General features: G+C 34.9%; 1 protein-coding gene across 19 annotated transcripts in view; it reads left to right on the top strand.

Moving 5' to 3' along the window:
- The window catches only part of PAX2 (paired box 2), a 54,479-nt gene that overhangs the window by 1,882 nt on the left and 32,800 nt on the right, over positions 1-19,797 (top strand). For 15 of the 19 annotated variants that reach the window (XM_072424035.1, XM_072424044.1, XM_072424026.1 and 12 more), the window contains exons 2-5: positions 657-825; positions 1,575-1,772; positions 16,427-16,512; positions 18,364-18,483. In XM_072424035.1, coding sequence (XP_072280136.1) covers positions 657-825; positions 1,575-1,772; positions 16,427-16,512; positions 18,364-18,483 — 573 coding nt within the window. The remainder of the gene's footprint in view (positions 1-656; positions 826-1,574; positions 1,773-16,426; positions 16,513-18,363; positions 18,484-19,797) is intronic. The other 4 variants (XM_072424025.1, XM_072424033.1, XM_072424030.1 and 1 more) reach the window with 1 other exon arrangement.

Here is a 19,797-nt window from a genome sequence, read left to right on the forward strand (position 1 = left end):
TTTACTCTATATATTCCTAGCATGTATACTTTTATTTTTGAACTGCCTTAGAACCAATTGTATGATTAAATGAAGTGGGCAGAGCGCATGCTTGGCGCTAATGCTTAGTGTCACCCGGCTGGTCACGTGTTGCTGTGTGATCTCTCCTTGATCGCAGTGAAATTGTTGGGCTCCAATATTCATGATTCCATTGTGAGGAGCCCAGATTATTCTGTCTGGATTGGGTCACCCTTGGTCAGTGGCAGAAGTCAGCACGTGTGTGGTGTGTATCTCATTACACTGCAGTGACCCATCATGGTGCCCATCCTAGGGGTGCTTTATAGGTGGAATATTATGGACCATCATGTGTAAGGTGGACCAGACTGGACCAAAACTGTATAAACTTGTGGTATTCATGTTTTTCATTTAAAAGTGCAGCAAAAAAAAGGTGCTTGATTCCAGATCACCTTCATATTCATTCATTTACTGGCATGTTGTGAAAAATCATCCGATCGCACATGATTATAGATCAGTTATGTATGTGATGGAATTATTCAGTTTTATAGTTATTATTTGGTTTAGTGATCTCATCCTTCTACTGTTTGTCTAATGAAATGTTTTGTGTTTTCTCTCTCCCTCTCTCTTTGTGTCTCTGTTTCTCATTCTCTCTTCCCCAGCAGGGCATGGGGGTGTCAACCAGCTTGGGGGGGTATTTGTCAATGGCAGACCTCTACCTGATGTGGTGAGGCAGAGGATAGTAGAGCTGGCCCACCAGGGGGTCAGACCCTGTGACATCTCCAGGCAGCTGAGGGTCAGCCATGGCTGTGTGAGCAAGATCCTGGGCAGGTAAGCACCTCCATCTGCACCCCGACACCCGACACTGAATTATAGCCCTCTACATCTCTATCTATCCCTATTTATTGATATACTCACCAATGCTCCCTCACCTCCATGGCTGATGAGCATTCTATAGTAAATGAATTGGTGTCCCGCAGGATGCTATGCATTCTATGGGTGACAGAGGTGACACCAGAAGATGTTAGCCGTCATCAGCTCCCGGCTAATGAATGCACACCTTATTAATAATCTAATGAAAGAACAATTTCTGATTTTACATATGTCCTTTGCAGCTCTTCCAATTTGCTACACAGCTCTGATTAAAATGACATTACAAGGCTTTAATAGCGCCTGTGTATTGATTTGTAATTCGGCTTGCAAACACATAAGTAATTATAAAATCTAAGTGACTATTAGTATCATTATTATATGTACATCAAATTGGTGAGCCCAATGCACACCGATTTCCGATGCCAAGAATTAGACATATTGGAGAAATAGTGATAGAAACCTGGAGATCTAATCAAATACAAAAATACAGTTATTACTAATTTAGTAACGCCTGATTATTAACGGCGCAAATGTAGCTGGGATCTCCGTATTTATTTTTATTGTATATATTTTTATTTATTTTATTTTTTATATATATATATATATATATATATATATATATATAGATTGAGTCGTTCTTGCATTCAGCCCCTTTGCAAAATGATTGCATGTATTATCCCACTGACTGCTCTGTCCTTGCCGTGCAGGTACTATGAAACGGGCAGCATCAAGCCAGGAGTAATTGGGGGATCCAAACCTAAAGTAGCCACCCCGAAAGTAGTTGATAAAATCGCCGAATACAAAAGACAAAACCCCACAATGTTCGCATGGGAGATCCGGGACAGACTGCTGGCAGAAGGGATCTGCGACAATGACACAGTGCCCAGCGTGTCCTCTATAAACAGGTAGGACCGGTCTTCTGTACCATGCTACTCATTGTCATAGCTGCTGTCATGAATTGTCCCCTCTGTGTTACCCACTCCATCACAACGTGTAACAAGCTACCTGGGTAAAATCTCTTTAATCGTCTGACGATTTCAAGGATTACTAAAGCTAAACCAGGTTTGATACTTTGTAAAAACTTTTTCTTTTGTCTCTTTGTACCATTGATGGGAGATGTCACTTTTGCTGCCTTTCTTTTGTTTATGAGTATTCCAGCTAATGTTTTCAGTTCATTTTAGTGTTCTCAGTAATTAAGAATTTAACAGCTCCCAAATTTACAGACAATCACAAAAGCCTAGCTACCCAAGCATGAAAATAGCAGAGTTTATTTCTCTTATCCATACATGTGTGAAATGGGTGCGGATTACACAGGATTCAGCTTCCAACCTAAACTTTGTATTTTTTTCTAGAGGAAATTTGCTGCTGGTGATGCTTGCACTTTACACAGATCCCAACAATCCCTGGTATTACAGGATTACACCTGTATACAGCCCATCGCAGCTCCATTAAGTACATAGCATTGTTTGCGTTACACTGTAAAAGACTGGAATTTATTTAGGTGCATCGGGGGAGGGGGGACTAAAGGTTCTAGGAATGGAATTAAATATAAAAAAAAATAGAGTTTTGCAATTGTAGGAAGGTAAAACTTCAGGGCTGGATTGCACCGTTTTTATTGCTATAATGATATTTGTAAATATTATATTGAACCACTGTGTGTCCTGACATTATGAATATTTCTCTGCATCTAGCAAGAATATTTTGGCAGGATATTTAACATTTATCCATGTTAGAAATTGTGCACTAGTTACTGAGATATACTAGGTTTTAAATGTCATAATAGCATTATATTTAAAAAGAAATACATTTATATATATATATATATATGTATATATATATATATATATATATATATATATATATATATATATATATATATATATACACAAACAGATATGTAAATATGTGTGTGTGTGTGTTAATAATGCCATACTTGTACTTGTCCACATGCATACGTGTGGCCCTTTCTATCTCGTGACATAGGCACCACACAAAAAAAATGTCCCGTTCTTCTATCCTTTCATAAGATCAGTGACATGTTATTATTTATTCAGGATAAATAAGGAAACAGCACAGCTATAATTACAAAATGCCATGCAGAAAGCCAACAGAAAATACAATTTAGATATTATCTGTTGCAATTGCTCTGGCATCCTACGTAAATGTTTTTAATATTTCACAAATGACATGGAATTATCCCAAGTCATCTTGAAAGCAGCAGGTAAAATTAACTGCTGGAATGTACCTTGGCTCACAGAGAGTCCCTAAGACACACATGCGCTGTTATATACTGCTGGGCGACTTGACGAAATTATTCCTGTGTGTACCATCTGTATTAAAATGGATATTAAGATATGAATAGGGTAACATAATACTGATTGACTAATTATACACCTTCCTATAAACTCCCCATATTCATTTTTTTCCTTTTTGTATCAGTTGGGTATAGAAGGGAGATGGAACACATTGGCATTCATATATGCCATGAGGCAGGGAAGCATACACACACATGAAATTGATTGTCACAGTATAGAGATCACTTTGGATTACACCAAAATATATTTTCCTTGCTAGGAGAAAGCTCATGACTTCATTACATCCTCTGCAAGTTGAAGCTTTAAAAGCGCAACGTTAGCTTGTTTTAGAAATGTAACAATTAGGCATGCAGTTGCAGTATATTAATGTTAATTATGGAAGCTTTCTGTAAATAACAGCTCCAGCCAATCAGCTCCAATTTAAACTTTGATGTTTATTTCTAATATAAAAGAGTTCAACCAAACCACATCGCTCTAGACTAGACATGTCAAATGGGGTGTTATTTTAGGGATGAGAGGGGGTCGCACACACCCCATTCTATTTCTTTGTGGCCAGTTTAAGAATTTTTATTGAATGTGGTTCTAGACTGTTTTATAACATTACATTTTGTTGCATCATCTGGAAGCTAAATGCTACAAAAATGTCTTCTAGTACCTTTATTTTGGTAACATACCCTAATAATTATTTAATTTATAATTATTGATAGGCGCATCAGTAATTTTTTTTTTAACAGGGTCCTCAGTTAGTCTACCTTGGTCTCTGCCAGAAGTATTCCACTCTAGTCGGCCCTCTGTTCTTTTTGAGTTTGTCACGCCTTTTTTAGACCATGATAAATATGAACCTTTGAAACACAATACATTTATAGTAGCAGTTCAACCTTTTAATGTATAACAACTTTAATTAAAAATGTTTTTATCCTATGGTAAGGGGTTGATCTGACAAAGTTTTAGCAGCCCAGAAAATCTATGTATGCTTCAAATGGATTGGACGTTTAGAACAAACACAATCAGCTTTACTTCTATTAGGATCTGGCAAAGGGGGCTTTGGTGGAGTCATTTCACCTCATTTATTAAAAGTTAGGTAGCATAAAATTGCAATCCTAAATCCCTTCCATATAATCAGGCCTGCTCTGTAGTTTAAAATATACCTGTTACCTAAATTGTTACCTAAAAATTGTAAACTGGTGGATGAAAGTGTTTTTAACCTAATGTGAGAAGTCAATGCTAAATTAAAAGTCAGCAAGCAAACAACAGTTAACTGTATAGTATAAAAATCACACATAGAGGCCTGTGACTTTGTGTGATGGGTAACAAGAAAAAAAAGGTTAAAAGGCATATTAGGCCTATTATATGCCAAAACTGTTAAAAATGATTTGATATTAACCTTGATTCCACTGATACGGCTTTTTACTGATGCAGAAATGTAATTTGTAGACTTAAAAACTGGCATAGTTGTTTAAATAAATCTTTGGGCTTTTGGATGTTGTCATTTTTTGTTTCTTTGTCAGACTCAAAATGTAATTTTTTAGGTTTTAAAAGTTTATTTGAGTTTATAGACTTCTGTAATATGAATTAGCACATCTTTAATTCAGCGTAATGTTAAATACACTTGCTACTTTGCCATATGTGTACACCAGGAAAACAATCCTAAAATAATTTCCTAAGTGTTTGATTTTTTTTGCTAAATATCGTTTTACTTGTAGTTAATACAAAGGTACCTACATTAGCAGTATTTTAGCTTTCCGTTTGAAAACGCATTTTATGACTAAAAGTGAATTACTATAAAATATACATTAATGTCAGTTATAACCAAAAAGAATCAATACTTAATGATAAATGTATTGCCATCACAAAGATTAATTACTGTATTCTGTGTGTTGGAAATTGATTTTTACAGTTCCTATATGCAATTTAATTTTTATAAAACAGTTTTCCAAAAAATAGCTATTTGTGCTGCTCAATAGACTTCAGTTTAATTTTAAAAAATTCTTTATTACTTTTATTATTTAAAGGTAAATTTGAAAAAAATAGATTTTTTTTTGTAATACTTTAAGTATATTTTATATGTGATATAGAATGCAGTATGCTGTCTTTTTCATTTTCATTTCATTACTGGTTAACACAGGATAGCACAATATTATTGTCAGTGACAAGAATTGTCATTGTAGACATATTTATATGTTTCTGAGTTTTTAAAGTTTTAACTTTAGAGATTGCCAAAGTGATGTTTATTACAATTGCTGTAGTATTTGAATACATCTAGGAGAATTAATTAATTGTTGGACCACCAATTTAATCACTTTTCATTGGAAGGTTCCCCCGTGCTATACATTAGAGGGGCATCTACATCATTATTATAAGAAAAGTATCCGTTTATTTACTGTTCTAATAATAAACCATACAGCATTTCTTTATCAATGTTCATTTTACCATTCATATTAAGTTAATATGGCTATATGAAATGATTTGGTGTAATAGCTCAATGCATAGTTGGAGTTACTCTACTTCTGTAAGAAACAGCAAGGATATTCATGCACAGCCAGCTAAAACCACCTCTGCTTTCCTTGGGGTGCCAAGAGCAAGAGGCTCGTCTTATAGCACAGCTCACCATATCTGTTAATCTACATGCACCAGGAGAATGGATACTGGGAGTAGGTTTATTACAGGTTTCTAAAAAGGAAGGAACTGTCTGTCCTGGCACAAATAGTGACACATAGGAATATTGTTATAACATATACCTATTGTTATAACATATACCTATGTTTGATAGGCGGCCAGTTTTGGTTTAATCCAGGTCCAGTGAATATTACCGACTTTTACTATTTGATGTTACTGCCTAATGTATATTACTTTTGGATAACTGTTGTCTATGGGGTAATATGGAGTACATGGTTATCTTTTACTGGGGAGAGATAGCAGTGAAAAGCCCATGTGTTTTTTTTCTTTGGCATAAGCCTCGATTAATGCATTGCAGGGTTATTATTGAAAGGTGACGAGTTGACAGACGCACCCTTCTGTAGAATAATTATAATATTATTTTTTTTCCATACAGTGGGATGAGAAAGTTACTGCCATGGTTTCTGGCTAGAGCTAGCTATTTAATGCCATTCCTTCTTTGTAAAACCAAAAGCGCCTGGGGACAAATGCCCTTCTGTACTTTTTGGTGTCACTATTTTTATGATGCTATGTATTCTGTACAATAGCTGGAAGGGATTCCTTTCTACACAATGACTTTTAATAATACATGTATTGATACAAATGCCCAAATATATGAAAAATTTTGTTATGTGTATAGTTTATCAATAAACAAATGTCATAGCCTATAGACTAGAAGATTGATAAGAATATCACTCCTCATATAAAATGCTATAAATCCATAATGTGCTAGGAAACTTTACATTCTGTTTACTTTAATATAGGCTAAATGGTTCATTGAGGGTGGTCTTGACTGAAATTGTAGCTGCAACAATCATCCCACAGAGAGGCAGATTTAGATCAGAGACCAACACAGGCCCCTCTGTCTGCATGAAAACCAATCAATAACCTAGTAACCAGATCTACTTACTGTGGGAAATAGACATTAAAATAGGTCAATACTGGAATCATACAATGACATTGTAAATGAGTGAGGAATAGATTCCAATGAAAATGTGGAAACCACAAATATGACACAGACCATGCACAGAAGTCTAGTTAAACTGGCCTTCGTGTTGTACAGAAAAAGCAAAAATATGTACATTTATTTTAAATCAGAGGTAACAGACTCTGATAGCAAACAACTAAAAGGACTATTAGCCCACAAGCTACCATGTTTTATTATATACGGTAGTAGCATTATATAACTAAAGCTGTAATCAACCGGTTTTCCATGCAAACCGATGTTAATGTAAGGGAATAGGACTGGTAAAAAAAAGCAAATTCTCCAGTTGATTTCACTTAAAGTTAATGACACAGACAAGCTCACAGGATAAAAATATAGATTCTGTTAGGTAAACTTGGCAGGGTATGCAAGCTAAACCAAGGATTGCTAAGATGATGTATAATTTACCTTTACTCATTGGTTTTAATAGGGCTAACGATAGTGCTGCCTTTTTATATGGTAACTATTGTACACAAAAGACCATTAAAATAACCAATGGATGTACAGTTAGCGGATAAAAAGGATAATCAATGCCTTCATGCTATTTACTTTTCATGTTGGCGTTTATACCTCTTCAGTACACATGATGTACATATGTTTAATCACTATGTATATAGCTACATATTGACTGAGTAAGGCCTATATGAATCAAGTTATTTTGTGTTTCTCTGAGAACTCCATTTTTCCCCTACAATCTACAAACATCCTGACAATTGTGATTGCATTGTAAGTAGGACAAGGACTTTTAAACAGTGTAATATTTGTTGGTATCTCTATTGACCTTATTCAATAAAGATTAAGGTGCTAATTCAAGTTGTAGTAAAAAAAAAAATAAGTGCAGTAACCCACAGTAAGCAATAAGAATTCATCCTACTGAGGTCAGAACTGTAGAAGAAAAATTCTGATTCATTGCAATGCATCACTGGCCATAAGAATTACAAAGTCTTTACCAAAAAGGACCTATGTGTTTTATAAAATTTCTTCCATTCTATTTTAGAAGACACCCAGATAACCCATTTATATTGACACTATGCATAAGATTTTGGCAAAGCTTCCATATCTCTTGCAGCAGTGCTGGCAGAGAGGGTGGAGAATTAAAGAGTCAGGTGCAAATCCCACCCATCTGTGCAGAGCTTTAATGAACTTTGCACTGTAACTAGGGGTCACTCTTCCGTTACACTGGCATCAGCATAACATTTTAATGAGATGTTTAGAGAGCGCAGGCTGCCTCACAAGAGACAAGCACACACACACGCACATTCACACACAAAAAAGTGAAGAAAAATTCATTTCATGCACTGTGGCTGCTTAAGAAAGGGCAATTTGAGCAGGACCCAGCATATGTATGTGATAAACGTTAACTGTGCATTAATCGTATTAAAGAGGCACCTATAAACTTTTCATTTCTAATTAAATTCAGATTGGTGATTTTTTTTTTGCTTTCTGAAAGCCAGCACAATATAAGACTATTGTTTATGTGGAAAATTAAAATGCAAATACAAAAGGATTTATTTCCATTACTGGTATGATATGCTAGAATTCTCTGTTTAACAGCCAACAATTATTTAAAACCAAGATATATTTTTTTTCCATGGCTTAGCTGGAGCTTTGTTCCTTTTCACAAGGTCATATGCCCATTACGCCCCCAAAATCCTTTGCAAATGGGCATGCAGACAGTCACAGCAGTATTACAATGTAATACGGGATAGGTTTTGAAATGCTGCTTGTTAAGTGACTGAGTTTAGCTTTCGAACACACTGCAGGACAAAAGCTCGATGAAACAGACATTACTGCAAATTACAAAACTTACTTGCCTGCTAACACTGTGTATCAGTAATAATAATAACAATATGAAATTGGATAATTCTAATAATGACTATACTTACATTTTTTATGAGGCTGGGCTTAAACTGAAAACTAGCACTGCTGAATGCACACATCCTCTATTTGTCTTAAACAGATTCGAGAGACTGCTGCTGTCCGCATAATGACCTCAAAAAGGATTTTCTTGCCAATATGATATTAAATTGACATAGAGCAATGAACCATAAAAAAGGCATGGAGGTGTATATATATTATAAAACAGACATTGAACCTATATGCAGAGCAGTAAGCTATATTCCCCCAGACTCTTTGCTTTTTATCTTTCTAAAGCACCCACCCATGCGTTACACCACTAAAATATGGAAATGGGTGCCAGGTTAATTTTGCAGTGGCAAAATGCTGTTTGCATATAATGAGACTTGCTTGTGCCTTTTCAGCAGAAAGCACTGCACAGTAAAGAAGCATAGGGTCAGCACTGTGTTTATGGATCTCAAACAATAATATCTTCAGCACAAGCATTCCAAAAAAGGTATCAACTCCAATTATGGATGGCATCCAGCTACACCCATGCCACTAGATTATGAATAAACAAATGAATATAACAGCTCTGGTAATAATAATAATAAGGCATTGGCAGTGCAACGGAGATCTGGCCACAATTTTCATATTAGTCAAAACAAATCCTTTCTCCGAAAATCCTTTTTATTCATTGATAATGCTCCCCTGTAAAGTGCTTTCCCAGGAGCATTCAAAGGGGCCATTACTGAGGCAGATGCATTGGAAAAACAGGCTGTAACCAGGCAGTATGGCTCACTTTATTCTTTGGGCGCCTGCTCCCGCTACACAGTGCATGTTATGGCTGCAGTAAAACAAAAGCACTTGTTCATATAACACCACCAGGTATTGTTTTACTAAAGCTTTTTGGGTTGGGATTTTACCTAATTATACAAGTAATATACCAAGAATCACAGATAGAAGTTTAAATTTTCTATAGTTCATCTTTGTACTTGGCACCACTTCTGGGGAAGACATTTTTTTTTAATGACCAGATAGTTACTGATGAATCACAATAAAAAAAGCTTTTCTGTTTCAAAGTACCAGACAAGTAATAACTGCATCATAGTGTTGAGTATTATAGTGTCCCTACAATGTGCAAAATACAAAGAGAAATTTACAAACCTGTCGCAATAGAATTTATAAACAATTTCATCACAGAATAAACCCTAGTTAGGAAGACATTAGAATTATACTACGTGAAACCTCAATGCTATATGACAACTGCAATCTACAGTTTCACCTTAACAACTTTAAAGGGAATCATTGGTTGGTTGTTAAGGTTAATGTGTGATTTTTGCACTCCTAAACCTGATGCGCACATCCGCTATATAGAGTATGTGCAAGATTCCTTATTGCTGACTAATCAGAAGAAACAAAAGATTTATTCCCATTTATCTCTCCAGTAACAGGAGAAATTAAGGGCTAGTCAGACAAAAAAGTTAGCCTGTTGGAACCTCAACAGTACTGAAGCTGGTCTTTCATGTTGTCTCCTGTTACTGCACAGTATAGATGTTCAGATATTTGCAGGTTATGACAATGCATATCATTCCATGTATGTAGAGCTGTAGTGTACTAAATAAATGAATTTTTCTGACTACACTTTTCTCTTTATCCTATTATACAAAGGTTGTGTTTTAAGACAGAACATAGCAAATATGCAAATGCATGGTATACGAAAGAAAACTAAATCTCAAAGAGAAAGGCTTAGCTTTCATTGAGTTTCAGAGCACAGACCATATTGCCACACCTGTGTCATTATTTATGTCAAACACATAGAAAATGCTAAATGTCACTGAGGCATAATGAAAAATGGAACATTCACTGCACAAATTAATTAAATAGTAACCTAGCCCATGAAATGTTAACAGTAATGATCAAGCATTCAGCAACAAACAAGCAAAAACTACAGAGATAAATATAGTTTGTATGCAGCATAGTAAGGAGCTGAGGTGATGATTTTTTGCTTGTCATGAATTATACACATTAGATTGTTAGTAAGTTGATTGTTTAGGGGGCTCTATATCTAGTCACCCAAAGACCAAACTCCTACTCGTCATTGCAAATGATATTAGAAAAGCTAGCATGTTCAGTTCATTGTCCTATATAAGATAAGCACCTTTCAATTTAACAACAGGTATGTTCTTTTGTTGAAATGATAGACAACATAACAGACATGAAATAGAATGATCACACTTCCTAAATACTTAAATATATTATTTAGAATAACTATTTACAGATTTTGGCTTAATTCCTTTCCTCTCATGTTAGATAAAAAAAGGGATTTTCTAAAGACCACATACCCACTACAAACCTAGCGGGTTCTTTGTACAACATAGAAAATGTATGTTTGAAGGATTGGCATTAATTTATTTCATTTAGTAAAGCCGGAAATAGGCAAGATATTGGTCGAAGAAAAGAACATAATGTGACTTTCTGATGACCATTTTTTACAAGTATAAAGGGGAATGTTCATTTTTCTTTAGCGTTCATTTCTAAAGACACCCAATGACACATGTATTGTTATTCATTCCGGACCAGGCTGGATATTAACATTGGATATTGGCTGACATATTGGATGAGATTTTTTATTGTCTTTTTACACTAAAATTTGTTGAATGAGAATATTGAGAATTTGTAAAATTTCACAATTCTGTGCATAGTTCAGCAATCTATGATAGACTGAATGCTACAAAGGGACCTGAACACAACATTCTATTGACTTGGGGACACATTCACCTCAGTAGGTGACAAGTGACATTGGTACTTAGTACATCTCACAGTACAACTCATATTGACAGTACTAGCGATTTTAGTAGCTTGAGCCTTCACTTTCCATTAATATTTAGAGATGGCCTTTATGTTGTGGGCATTGAACCTCTAGTAATAGGGCAGCAACACAATAAACATCTGTTGATGTGTTTGATCTAAACGGCTCTGTGCGCTTGGTTTCAGAATAATCAACAGAAAGAGCAGGAGACCCACAAAGAAAAAATCTTGATGTGGTATTTTTTTCTCATAGAAGATCAGCTGTTATTGAAATTGACAAACAGAGAGCAAGGCGGTGTGTGTGTGCGCAGAGGAATCCCCCTTTATCTGGCAAATGGTTTTGCGCTTATCCATTATAGAGAGAAACCAAGGCCACTCATACTGGGTGTTCAGTGAGTATTGATTTGGTCTGCCAGCAATTTTAATATTTCTTCAGGGACTTTCTAGCAACAGCAGTTAATTCACCCTCCCAAATTGCTTATTCAATAGAACGAACATGACTCCTGAATAAAGTCCCTGAATTTATGTGAATGCCACAAGGCAAACGGTCAATCAATTCTTATGGAGCCAAGTTAAAAATATAAATAAAATATTGTCGCTTGTTTTTTTTTAACCTAGCTTAAAGTGGGGGGGGGGGGAGCAATGCACACATAAACACCTTTAATGTTTACAATGAGATAAGGTGGTACACCGCTATTATATATATGTGCCCTTGTTACGGTGATTGCATCTTGCACTGTTCCTTCAAAGTGGGAGGTGTATGTTTCCACTTGTCTTTACTTAGTGCTCACATAATACGTCCTGTCCATTCTGACATCTGTTATTCTGGTTCTGCAGAACTAAACCGGAATGTCGGTAAATAGGAGAGTTATATTAACACCAGAAATCTGTGGAAGCCATTGTTAAGCTCCATTGATAAGAACACCTTAGGGGGAAATTTCAACAATGGTTCCTGCTCTTCTGGTTACAAGAATTGTTTTCCATTCTCTTACAGCAACATATTAACAGAAGCTGTAGTAATAGTAGAGATCAGCCACATAAAGAGGTATATGTTGACTCTCTAGCTTGATGTGAATCTGTCACACATGATGGTAGATCACAGCGGTGTAAAGCAGACTTAAACAATGTAGAAATTAACTTTTAAAATGCTTTCTTGGTGGAAATTCAGCAATTCTGATGCCTTAGATTAAAGTTTCCAAGCTGAGAGGACATAGGAGAAATTTTCAAGAACTATTTAGTATGACTAAACGTATTGTAAATGTTTTGCTTTATCTAACTGAAATGCTGCATGTATAAGATCTCCTTTCTTGGTCACAAATTCTATTTAAGGTGCCTAAGGAAGAACTCTGCGTACTTAGATTTGACCTAATCACAATGCATCCAGAGCGCCTTATTAACTGTATTCAGTTCCATAAACATAATGTATTAGTGTATAAGTTAGGATTTGTGGAAGTTTCTTCAGATTTGTTTGCCAATGAGTTGATCTTAATTTGGATACCCTGAAAGTGTAAAAGTACTTTTTTGTTATTTTATCAATTAAGGTGTGGTGTTTTTTGCACATGATGGTAAAGCTTTCATTTTGAATGTGTCTGTTGTGTATGGATCTAACAATGAATTTAATGATTAATGATTAAAAAAAATTGTAGCACATGCACATTCCATTTCTCTCTATATATAATGTTTTTACTTTACAAACGTCATTTTTATTTCCCGAATCAATTGCATTTTAACAATTAACCAAGATGTCTCATTTTAAAAATATATTGTTACTACCAATGACATCACACAGAAATACCTGGCCGTCATAGCCGGTTACTCCCTGTTTTTCTAATTACCTACTGAGTATGTACTCCGAGGTATGAGGAAATCTTTGTATATTTTAGTTTACAGGTCAATCAACCATAGCACACAAATCCATACGAAAACAGACTTCATTAGTTCAGGTGCTTGACTCACTGAATTTCTTGTTTACATGGAATATATAATAGGGTATTTCCACAGACAAATAAGGAAGCCAAAAAGTGTTTTCAATGCTGAATCAACACAAAAACCTAGAACCACAGTTGTATTTCCATATAATATTGAACACATAATTTTGAATAAAATAGGACAATTAGATGGCTTGGTTATTCCTAAAAATTACATACTAAACAAAAGTCATACCTAGAAAATGTATTTGCATGTTAACCCTTTTTGAGAGCAATACGTTTGTATTTGTGAGTGTGTCAAAGTGGTGGAATTCTTGACCATGTTTAGATTTATGGATTGGAAGCCCAGATCAATACCAAGATGAATAGAAGTATCCCAAAGCACTGATATAGCTGCCCAGTATCTCTTGCTCTGCTGCTAGGATCTTTTAGCCTCTGAGGTATATGGTTCCATCAGACATTTAACCTTTACTACAGTGTCATCAGGCTAAGAGGAGTCTAATAGTGACACAGGACTTCTGCTCAACTCTCTGACACTATTGCTTTACTGTCAAAAATAATTTATAGTTTTCTATTTAAATGTCTTTGCCTGCACCCTATCCCTAACCTCTGGCTTAACAGTTCTGGTAAAATCAATAGAGTCATCCTTTGGCACTTAGGGTGCCTTAGGGAAAAACATAAAATACCACAGCACAAGGCTAAAGATATGTGAAAATGAAAAGGAGGGGTGGCTGTACTAGTATTTTCATTGTCCCAAATGATTGCTTACATTTTTTGCATGTAACATAGACAAAGGTCTGTAACACCAATGTTGATGATAGCAGCCTAAAAAATATATATGTCTTTGCCTTCTGAAAGATAAAGGGTTTGGTATGTGAGCAATTTAGGTGGTAAAACGATCACCATTGTCCGGTAAACTGAAAAAGTGCATGGATTGCAGTGTCTAGACTTCTGTTTTACTCCAAAAAATTATAAGAGGACATTTTCCAAAGCTGACCTTACATACAGGATGGCCAAACATTCATATTTGTTTATGTCACTCTAATTCGTTTTAAGATAATATATGCAGGGAGAAGCATTCTATGTAGTTACCATGTTAGCCTTAATATCATTTTTTTTAATGTTACATTCAGGTCCAGTATGCATATATGCATATGTAAAACAAAGACACTGAAGACCAGACCAATTTGATGGTAAAAAATGGAGGGAGAGTATGTTAAGCTAAGATGAAGGCTGTGCTGTGTGATGTCAAGTGATCCAGTAGAGTGCTAGACACAACTGCAGACGTACCCATTTACATAAATGCGCAATGGGTCTCATGTTTAGCAAACAAAAGACTTGATACCACACTGTGAATTGATAATTTGGAAAGTTATACCCTCTTCAATAAAAACATTTTTCTACATTGATTAAGAAGGGGGATAATAGAAGAGTATTGTTTATCATCTGTGTACTGCCCTGGGAAGATAGTTTATTTCAGATTGAAAAACAATATGAAATAGTAATATTAAACAGTTTTCTATGTGTATTGGTTTTAGCTAAAGCCACATCATTAAGTAGATTTTAAGATAAGATCAATGGAAATTAACATTAAGCACACAACATTTCCCCTTCTAAAACCACTTGTTAAACAACCCAATGTCTGAGCAAAGAACATTCACCGCAATAGAGAAAGATGAACTCATCGAAGCTGATTTACTATATTAAGGAATGCTCAAAAAAAGTAAACATTCACCTAAATTGTCCAAACATGTCTATGTGAAATAAATAAACAAGAATTTGTCTTTTACAAAATTGGAAAATTGCCGTAAATATTTTTTGTGAAAACATTCTTACCTTTTTTTAGTAAATTAGCCCCAAATGCATCCTTTATTTTTTCCGCCACTACATGTAATCATGCAAGTCTGAATGTACATGATTTGTGGTTTACCACAATATAGGAATGTTATCAAAAACACTACAGTATTTAACGATCCTACTTTGCTATAAACATAGTTTTTGTTTGAAGACTGGATTAAACTGGGCTGCTCTAAAACATTTGTTAGCTATTTATATTAGTAAAAATACACAAATCTATTTTTTCGTGGTCACTAGTTTTTAGTTGTACTTTGTGGTTTATTTTCAGAACTCTAGTACATATAAGGAACATGTCAATGTTAATAGGTATATCATAGTAAAAAATACTCAATTATTCCTTTTTTGTGGTCAATAATTTTGAGTTGTAAGTGGATATTACTTGAATTCCTACAGTGGCCAGATCAGTAATATAGTTACTTATGTTATGAAGCACTGTTTTAAAGAATTTTGTACCACAGGTTTTCAAGTGTATATTTGTGTGTTTGTGTTAATGCGAGTCAAGTAAATTAAATAAATAATAGGATTACATCAAAGGACTACACTGAAGATACACTGAGAATCCTGTGTACACAACTGAATTGTAGGCAAGAATATTATGAAGTGCAGTTGCTATGGAAAGGTTACAGGCACTAGTTATACATTAAAAAATAGATGGTAAAAATAGATAGATAGTAAAAATATTTATTGTGAATGAAAAATATGACATTGTTGGCCTTGATTAAAAGGCAAAACATACATTTTAATTCCAGTAAAAGAAACATCCTTTGCCTTTTGGGTTCCCACAATGCTCAGCAATTAGCCATGTTTTCCACACATGTAGGCTTCTACATGCTATACAGACTGTTAGCAATGAGCAAGTTGGCTTAATTTTACAGCTTGTTTTACAGCTTCATTGTCTACGAAAGCTTGTTATGGCTTAAAAAGAATTGGCAACATTAATCTGCTTGAGTTGTAATCATGTCCTAAGTCATTAGTATTGTTTTAAAGACCAACTCTTGTCATCAGTGTTCATTTTCAAAGAATTTGCACACAAAAAATCTCTTGCGTAATGATCTATTCAAAATCTTTTCCTGGGTAGAGAAGTTACGCGTCCATAGACAGGATTTTCAGATGTACTAGGCCAGTCATGTATAGATTGTTTTTTAAAATTTCTTATTCTCCCTCTCTTGTAGAATTATTCGAACAAAAGTGCAGCAGCCATTTCACCCGACACCAGATGGATCTGGAACGCCAGTAAGCGCACCAGGGCACACTATCGGTAATTTAGTCACCGTATCTCACTCATTTATATCATCACACTTTTTACATTGACAATTTTCGGGAACACTTTATCTATAAAATGTTTTTATACCTTGAATATAATACATACCACATGTTCCTGGAATTTTTAGATAATATCTGGAGCATAAAATGCTTTGTTTGTATTTCTCAACTTTCTGCTCTACAAAAATAATGTATACAAAATCTGTTACAGAAAAATAGGCATTTTACTTGGCTATTTTGCTTTGCCAATGTATGGTAAACTATTTAAACAAAAAATGTACTGGTACAGTTTATAGGTTGACAGAGAGAACAGTATTTCTTTCTTACCAACTATCTATCACAGGGTAGGTGTACTTTGTGTTTTATTTTCAGAACTGTGGTCAATAATTTTCAGTTATAGGTGGATATTACATGAATTCATACAGTGGTCAGATCAGTAATATAGCCCCATATAGCCATATATCAATTTCATCCATTAGTTGTTTGGTCATAGAAAAACCTTTACCCACAATTGATGCATTTTCTAATTTAGGAAATGTGTTAATCCTGGTGAAGGTTGTCTGATACTGGGCCAACACCATTTATAGAATCAGATCTCCTACTTTTAAGATCTATCCATTTTTGGCAGAATTCTGTTTTATGCTCCTTCCTATTCTTTAATACAATTATAAGATTCCCACTAGTGTTATAGGAATCCTACTTAAAATTCATTTTTCCTGTACAAAAAAAGAAGCAACATATAGGTCAAAAGGTTATTCTTAAACCACTATACAGACACCATTGGTTACTGTTATGGAAGCTAACAAAAGGAATAATATTTTATTAGCCATATCTGAAGATTATATTGTACTTTCTACAACTATAAAAGAGTTATGGTGTTCCTTCCAGAAAGCAATGACATGGTTTAGTTCTAGGGAACTAGTTTTATTTTTTTATTTTATACAACATGCTTTGGCATTTCTGTGATAAGATTTACCATCAAAATACAATATTTTATATGTTACTTTCAAATACCTGCAAATACTAATGTAAGCCAGTGTTAAATGTATGTTACATACTTTTTAGTTACATTTCAATACAGAATGAATAGATAGGTAGAGCTACTCACTCAAAGGGGCTGATTTATTAAAGTTCTCCAAGGCTGGAGAGGATACACTTTCATCAGTCAAGCTAGGCGATCCAGCAAACCTGGAATGGATTTGCTAAGTCATTTGCTATTTGTTAGAAAATGTTTTCAATGCTGGACCAGATCCATTTTAGGTTTGCTGTATAACCTTGCTTTACTGATGAAAGTGTATCCTCTCCAGCCTTGGAGAGCTTTAATGAATAAGGCCCAAATATTGTACCTACAATGTTGGTCTGATTCAATATGATAGTGGGATATTCACTGAAGATGTGTAAAGTGTATCAAGTAAACCAGGTCGATTTTAGTCTACCTAAATTGTTTATTACATGAATGCACTTTGATAATTACAAGGACTGATTGTGTTATTATTCAATACATACTAAACTTCACATATTCTGTATAGATAGTGTAAACTGACATATTTATAAACATAATCCACTATGAAATGCTGTCATTAATAAGACATTGTTGATACATCCAATCAAAGAGGCCATTTTGTAGACAGTTTAGTTTTTCAGTGTCAGCTACATGGTAAATGTTGGCTGGTGTTCCATTGTGGCTGCCTCCTCTGTGTAGGCATGACCTCTGCACTTTAGCACAGTATTAGTAACTCTTGTAGGGACTTCAGAAAAAAGTTTTCCTTACATTTTTATTCATAAAGGGGGAACCCGCAGTAGATGTCTCCTCACAAGCTTACATCTCCTTTTTCATTTTGTTCAGTTCCGAGTACAGCATCTCCACCTGTGTCCAGCGCCTCCAATGATCCCGTAGGCTCCTATTCCATAAATGGAATCCTGGGTATACCTCGTTCAAATGGCGAAAAAAGGAAACGCGATGAAGGTAGGGAAAAAGAGAGATCTTTATTCTGTATCTCTTACAAATAGGGTCTAATTTCAAGCCCATGCATACCAGCTGCTCTAAAAACAAACAGATCAGTTGTAGCGTTTATACACTGCCCTTCTGCTCCCAAAGTACAGCCAGTTATGCTAGCGAAAGCATTGTTGCCATCACAAATATATATTACTTTCAAATATTAAAACTGAATCAAAGTTATATTGTAAATGAAACCCTTTTATAGAGCACCAATTTTTAAAAGCATTTAAAGACCAGCTTTGTACATCAAACGTCAGTAAACTTGTCAGAAGTCATTTCTCCTTAAAGCTGAATTCCAGAATAAGCACATATTGATAAACTATAAGAGAAAATATAATCAAAACTGTAAAATAATTCTAGATTAGTAATTGCTGCTGTTTGAACTTGTACAGGGTGACTGGTCTTTTACCACCCTCTCCATTATTTTCTGCAGGCAATCTGTAGTTAGTGGGCCTATTGGGTCCTTCTTACAGCTCTGCTATCCACACAGTTTTTTTTTTTCAGCACAGACATGATATCTACTATTTTTATATGGTAACATATGGATTTGCAAATTTATTTGGTGCCCGCCTACTAAATTGGTATCCTTTGTGTCTTTGGGGAATGTATTTCAAAAAAAGTTTTTTTGCCCAGGAGTTCAGCTTTAAGTCTTCATCTTTTTATTGTGCACTGTGCAACTCATTGTTCATAAATAGTAGAATTTATTTGATTGACGGACTGTATTTGTTATCTTAAAGCAGTTTGGGGTCATTTATAAGAATCCCAAAAAATATATATATGTACCATTCTAATTTGAGGACAATCTGTGTCATTTAATAAAGCACAATCCCAATTCAATCAATTTGAAATGACAATCTTTCTGTTCAAGCACATTTTACATGGTCTTTATATTAGCCTTAATGCAAATCCAACTCAACCCAGCACAAATTTGTAGAGTGTACTAAGGATAATTTTATACTGATATACTCTTGACCATTATAAATGACCCCCACTGTGAATTCAGCTGCCAACCATTAATTTGTTATTACTGATTATTAGAAGCATCAGGGACTTTTAAGGAGGATGTTGGATATTGATGTTTTTTAAGCTATTGTTTTATGAAAATATTAAAATGTTAAAACCAACAAGGTATAGTTTGTCTAGTTTGTCCAGACTGTAGGAACAGGGATAACAGAGAGAAAAATGGGACAAACGACTATATAGCAGGGAGTGTGATACAGTGCAATAAATTATTATAAATCTTATATGCGGTGAGATGTTGTAGCCATAACTGCGGATATA

Source organism: Pyxicephalus adspersus, chromosome 10 (assembly GCF_032062135.1).
Source record: "Pyxicephalus adspersus chromosome 10, UCB_Pads_2.0, whole genome shotgun sequence".
NCBI lineage: Eukaryota > Metazoa > Chordata > Amphibia > Anura > Pyxicephalidae > Pyxicephalus > Pyxicephalus adspersus.